General features: G+C 36.0%; 1 protein-coding gene across 1 annotated transcript; it reads left to right on the top strand.

Annotated features, from left to right (window-relative positions):
- The first annotated feature begins 2,699 nt into the window (after positions 1 to 2,699).
- LOC145165022 (uncharacterized) lies at positions 2,700 to 3,026 on the top strand. Its single transcript, XM_079083661.1, has one exon. It carries the CDS (start codon positions 2,700 to 2,702, stop codon positions 3,024 to 3,026), a length of 327 nt encoding a protein of 108 aa, XP_078939787.1.
- Positions 3,027 to 6,847: the final 3,821 nt, after the last annotated feature.

Below are 6,847 nucleotides of genomic sequence, written 5' to 3'. Positions count from 1 at the left end.
CCGTCTGGGCTGACAGGACGTGGGGAAATCCTATTGGTGGATCGTGTACCACTAGTAGTCCTCTCTGCTATTGATGCATAGGGAATAAATGATAATGCCCTGAGTATTACACTTGTCACCCTTGGGAGTGATCAATTGTGTTTTGGCTTATTATACACTAGATATTGTCGTCTGGAGTTGGACCTGGGTGTGAGAGCGCCAAGCACAAGAATCCTAGTGCGAGGTCGTGAGGGCAAGGGCCCGGGCCTGGCGTTAGGCAGGTTAGTAACCATTAGCTAAGTCATCCTAAAAATAGCTTAGTTATCTTTAACGTATTCCTAGAGGGATACATTGAGACTACGCATCATAGAACTGTAGTTATAGTTTATTTCTAATTAAGATGTTAATATAATTTTACAAATGTAATAACATTACTATAATGAGTTAAGTCGGTAACTTGTGTTGTTTTTTGTTTTTTTTATTATTATTATTTTTTTTACAGTTTAGCATTGGACATATGTAGTAATACTTTAGTAAGAAGCTTCTTATTATAACTTCTTTACTATATACTTTTGCGTATTCTCCATAGTTTTCTCTAAACCAATATTCAAATGAGTCGCCTAATGAAGGATGTCTTCCTGATGCATGCAAGGTCGGTTTTCATGGTATTAATTTGGTAATGACAATACTTGCATTATGTTAAAATTTGTCGGTTTTTTTTTTTTTTTTGATTGTGAGTCAGTGTGGGTACCACGTTTGGTAAAAACATGCATGAAGCACCACCATTTTGATATGAAGTTCATGATGACACATTTGAATCCTCTTGTTATGCAACGAGAGAAGATGAAGAAACATAAATACATTTTGGTACCAAAAATTAGTATCAATGATAAACGTTCTTAATTTTTAAATACTTAACATTTTTAGGGCTTGTAGTAAGTTTCTAATTGGTATTCATCGGTAAATGTAATAGATTTTTTTTGGAATAGATAAATGTATTGGATTTGAATTATTATAAATTCAGTTCATGGATTCCTCTTATTAAAGATGTATTGAATTATTATTATTACTAGTTTATACCCCGTGGTAATCATAATTACAAAATTAACTAAACTTTCATAGTAAAAAATCAAAATTATTAACCAATTATTTTAAATAAATTGTTAATTAAGAGATATTTTTTAATTATATAAAATTATAATCGTTGATTTAAATAAATACATGCCCTTATAATATGTATTAACTTTATTTTGTATTCTCTAATTTAATATAATTGGAATGAAAAATTATGTTGACATTTGCGTTTTGTGTAGAAAAATTATGGAATTTTTTTAATTATCTAATGATTTTTTTAAATCATTTTAGTGATGAAAATATCAGTCACTTAAGTTCGTCGGAAATCCGTTGGAAATTACCGCACGTTGGTAATCCGTCTGAAAATATGGTGAAACCTGGTCAAAGAACAAAACGGCAACCCATCATTATATTTACGACATAAAATATTCCTTCGGTAATCCGTTACAAATATGTGAAATCCGTCACAAATAATAACCCACGAAGCTTTTTCCTACCATGCAAATTCTATTAGAAATTCGTCGATTAACCCCATGATGGAATATTGTTAATCTAGTAGTGAGATATGGTTTTGTTCCCGGATTATGTATTTTTTCATTTGGATTATACTTTTCCATTTTGATATATCTATCTTTTGTTTATAGTTACCTGGATGATGTTTTCTTATGAAATTACTTTTTAGTGTGTGAACGATTTTAAATTACTAATGCTTTTAGGCATGCAAGTTGGGTGAGTTGATTGTTTGGTTGATATTGGTACTATACAAACTATCCTAAAATATAGGGTTACTATATCAACATTACACCTAAAGTATCTTCAACATGACTTGCAATTTTGCGAAGCTCTTAATAAAATATACATATCGAATATTTTGAGTAATAAGAAAATAATTGAGTGTCAGACAACTATTTATATTAGATATTAGTACTCATATTTTATATCTAAAAGAGTCAAATGTTTAAAAAAAATTAATATCAAACGTTATATATAAAATGCTATTAAAATCAAAACGTATTACATATGAAAACACGTTATAATATGAACGCATCCACACACAATCTCTCTAGATAAGTTTATTTAAGAAATTATTAAAATATTGTTTATATAATATAGTTTTACAACCCCAATCCAATCAAAGTAACGTGGGGAAGCATACTTGTTAATGATTAAACAAGTTTTCCTTATGAATTACATATAAAACTATATATGAATCTACTCAAGCTCACCAACAATTACTGTATCCTAGTGAGGTATAAATTTTTAACGGTAAACTAAGTAAATATGCTAACGAACAAGTGATTAACCTGATGAAAATCGTCTCCGTCAAGGCGTCAACATTTTTCTTCTTTCAGATACATGTTAAATATCAAGGATCTTATTGTATTTTATAGAAGCTTCAGGGTCTATTATGTAACTTAATTATAGTTTGTTAGATTACCGTTTTGTATATAACTTGTAACAATTTTTAGTTCAGAATAATTAAATCATTTTCCTAATTCATCTTAATTTTGTATCTCGTAATATGGTATCAGAGCGGAAATTTATGCTTCCGATCATCTTCTTCCCTTCTCCGATCAGCTACTCCGCTGATTGTGTTTCTTTTCCTAATCAGTCATTCCGCTAATTTTCTTTTTCATTCAACAATGATGTCGACAACTAATCATGGATCATCTGGTTCGTCTGTTGCTCCGATTGATGATCGTAAGCATTTGTATTATCTGTATCATTCGGACAGTCCTGGATTCGTACTCGTTTCTGAATTGCTCACCGGTGACAATTACAGTTCATGGAGCCAAGCAATGAACATTGCTCTATCTATGAAGAACAAAACTGGATTTATTGACGGTACTCTTTCTAAACCTAATTCTTCTGATCCTAACTATAGTGCATGGATACACAACAACAAACTTGTTGTTTCTTGGATTCTTGATTTCGTATCCAAAAAAATCTCTACAAGTATTATGTTCACTTAATCTTCTTGTGAAATTTGCGAAGATTTATAGGGCCAATTTGAACAAAGTAATGGTCCTCAAATTTCTCAAATTCGAAAAGAACTTATTAATCTTTCTCAAAATCAGGATTCAATCGGAGTTTATTTCACAAAGCTAAAATCTCTCACTGAATAACTCATGAATTTTCTTCCTCACTGCACATGCTATAAGTGTGAATGTAATTGTGTTCAAGAAATCGGAAAGTATTTTAAAACAGAGCATATTATGAACTTCTTGATGGGGTAGAATGATTCTTTTACTCAAACTAGAGGACAAATCCATCTTATGGATCCTCTTCCTTCTGTCAATTGACAATTTCCTTAATGAATCAGGAACAGAAACAGAAATCTATGACAAATGATTCTTCTCAATCTATGGCTTTCATGGCTAGAGCTACCAATCAAAAAAATTCACGCAAGCCTCAAAACAACAACAAATTTTATGTTAACAGAGATAAACCTTTTTGTACTAACTCCAAGTTTCATGGTCATACTATTGATAAGTGCTGCAAGCTACATGGATACTCTCCTGGTTACAAACAAAATACAAAACAAATCATGTTGCTGCAGTCAATGCCAATGAAGATACTCAAATTCAAATCAATTCTATTCAAAATGATTTGTCCAACATGTTTAAAGGATTTTCTCAAGACCAATGTCAACAAATGATATATGCTTTATCCAATGATATGATCATTGTTAATCCACATGAGGAAAATACTATAGGTAAACGTTATTCTATATCCATCATTTATGGACAAAAGATTTACAAATGGATTATAGATTCTGGTGCCACACATTATGTTTGTCATGAAATCTCTATGCTTTATAACAAAAAAAGGGTAAACAACTATATTGTTAAATTACCAAACATGCTAACACTTCCAGTTGAAATTTTTCGAGACATTAGAATTGCTCATTCATTCCTTCTCAAAGATGCTCTATATATGTCATCATTTGATCATAATTTAATTATGTTAGTTCTCTCACCAAAATCAAAGACTAGTGATTCATTTCACATGTAATCATGCTTTGATTTAGTATATGCACCAAATGAAGATTATTGGCAAAGGTAACAAGTTGCAAGAGCTTTATGTGTTGGATGATAGTCAAAACATGAAGGTTGGTGAGAAGTCTACAAGTATTCATTGTGTTTCTTTGAATGTATGGCACAACAGATTGGGTCATCCTTCTAATAAGTGCTTACTTCCATTGAAAGAGAGCTTGTCTATCAAATCTGTAAGACATGAATCTGATGTTCAATGTTGTATTTGTCCTTTAGCAAAACAAAATCAACTTTCATTTGTTTCTTTGAACAACATTACAAAAGAACTTTTCTGTAGCGACCCAAAAATCGAGGGTAAAATTTTCATTTTTAATATAGCTAAAACATTGATACCATTTAATTCAAATATTTCAAATCATCATTAAGTAAAACATTTATCAGAGTTCATCCCAAAATCATTCATTGCGGAAATCATAGGTGTGTGCATTGCGATCAATCCGAGCCCTTCCTTTCCAAATCAATGATACCTGAAACCAAAACTGTAAACTGTAAGCACGAAGCTTAGTGAGTTCCTCAGGACATACCCCACACAATCCACATAACCACATAATCCATATCAGCTTTAACATCTACATAAACCATAACAATCGCATAAGCATGCATATACACATATGAAGATGCCATGGAAACCCTCCAAGGTCTTATTCACATACTCACATAAATCATATCAACTACACAAGCCATACATATAAACATATAGAGAAGCCATGGAAACCCTCCAAGGTCTTACACCGGGTGCCACTGGAACCCCCACGTGGTCTTAGCCCACTGCCATGGGAACCCCCGCATGGTCTAAAATAGGAAAGCCATGGGAACCCCCACATGGTCTTAGATCACTACCATGGGAACGCCCACATGGTCTTAGCCTGGGATGCCATGGGAACCCCCACGTGGTCTTATATCTCACTGCCTCGGGAACCCCCGAGGTCTTCCATGCAAGCAATACATAGTCAACTAGCACACCGCATATCACAAAAATAGCTAGCATACAACATATCACATAATAGCTAGCATACCGCATAACACATATAACTAATTGCCATGGGAACCCCCACATGGTCTTAGTCTACTGCCTCGGGAACTCCCCGAGGTCTTCCATACAAAGGTCATACTAACATAACACATAATCAGCTAGCTTATCACATATCATAAAATGGGTCGGCCTTGTTGCCTTAGACCCATTGGTATGGTGAGGAGACTCACCTGGCACCGCTGAAGCCCCGCAGATAAAACTCCCCTTGCTGGTTGACAGATTCTCGAACTGTCAACATCAAACAATACAAAATTAATAATTGGGTTCCAACACATAACCACAACTCTATACTTGGGGTAAAAGACTACTTTACCCTAACTCAACTTTATTCAATTCAAGGTCCAATCCAAAGCCAAACCATGGACCAAAGCCCAACACATGGCCTAATTTTCTAAATTGGGCCCAAACCTCTATATAGGCTTATCTAAAAGGCCCAACCACTTATTTTAGTCCAAATGATTGGCATTCTAATGGTCCAATAGCTAATAGTCCTCAAGGCCCAATTATGGCCCACTTATGGCCCAACTTTCCAAATTGGGCCCAAGCCTCTCTAATGGGTCCTATCCTAAGGCCTAATAATTTCTTTAGTCCATAACATGTTCCTAATTGTCCCAATAAGAACCCAAATCCAATTTAGGGTTTCTCACATAATATATAGATTAGGGTTAAGTGTTCCTACTTAACCAATTAAGGACTTAATCCATTAAGTCCAATATTGCCTTTAGGTTAATTTGCCAACGATTGCTAATTAATATTTTAAGTTCATTAAATAATTCTGATGCGGTCCCGATAAATCCCAATATTAGGGTTTCATGACATTAGAGTTTCCCAAACCCTAATTAGGTTTTCCAACCCATCTTAGCCCAATAGGCCCAATAGCTAGGTCTTTTGATCAATTAGGGTTCATTAGGCCCATTAGGGTTTCACTAGGCCCATTAGGTCTTCATTGGGCCTAGTAGGGTTTCAAGCACCCCAAACGAATCAAACAAAATAATGCAAAGCACACTGCCATCCGACACGGGGGCCGGTGGTGGCAGGAGGCGGCAGCCACCACCTCACGGTGGTGGTTAGGGTTTCTTCTCATTATTCTAATCACCGGTTACAAAGTTACAATGCAAAATACCAAATTCACACACTCACACACGCACTAAAATACAAAAACACACATAACCACCTAGTGGCGGCAAACGGCGGTAGAGAGCGGCAGCCACCACCTCACGGTGGTGGCAGTGGGATTTTCCTTTGGATCTCCGGCCAAAAATCGATCCAACAGCCTCAAACCGACACCACATTCGAACACAAACACCACAAAGCACGCACAACCACCCCTCTCACGGTGGCATACGGAGGCAGCAACAACATCACGGTGGTGGCTCACCGTGTCTCGTTTCTCCGGCTTCATAGACGAGGAGGAGACTACATGGTTGTGAACGACATCAATGCCCACGAACTGTGAAGCTCCGACCGCCACAACAAACCCACGTCGGGATTGCGACTCAACTCATTTTTCCGGCAGCAAAACGGCAACAACGACAACGCCTGGCGGTCCTCCAACAACAAAAAGGGTATCCGACTAGGTGGTTGACGACGATGCTCCAGCTTCAACAAGTAAAGAGGTGGAAGTTAAGCGGATGGCGGCGGCTGAAGGGGTTCCACGACCCTCCTGTTGGCGTTCGGCTTTACCGGCGACTGTAACCACATCGGT

This window comes from Lactuca virosa, chromosome 3 (genome assembly GCF_052849685.1).
Source record: "Lactuca virosa cultivar CGN04683 chromosome 3, Lactuca_virosa_CGN04683_v6, whole genome shotgun sequence".
NCBI lineage: Eukaryota > Viridiplantae > Streptophyta > Magnoliopsida > Asterales > Asteraceae > Lactuca > Lactuca virosa.
Note: the sequence above shows the minus strand (reverse complement) of the source record. Positions and strands in the feature narration are given on the sequence as shown.

What these genes read in the sequence shown, in the direction of transcription:
- LOC145165022 (XM_079083661.1), top strand. Translation starts at nt 2,700, where the DNA reads ATGTCGACAACTAATCATGGATCATCTGGTTCGTCTGTTGCTCCGATT.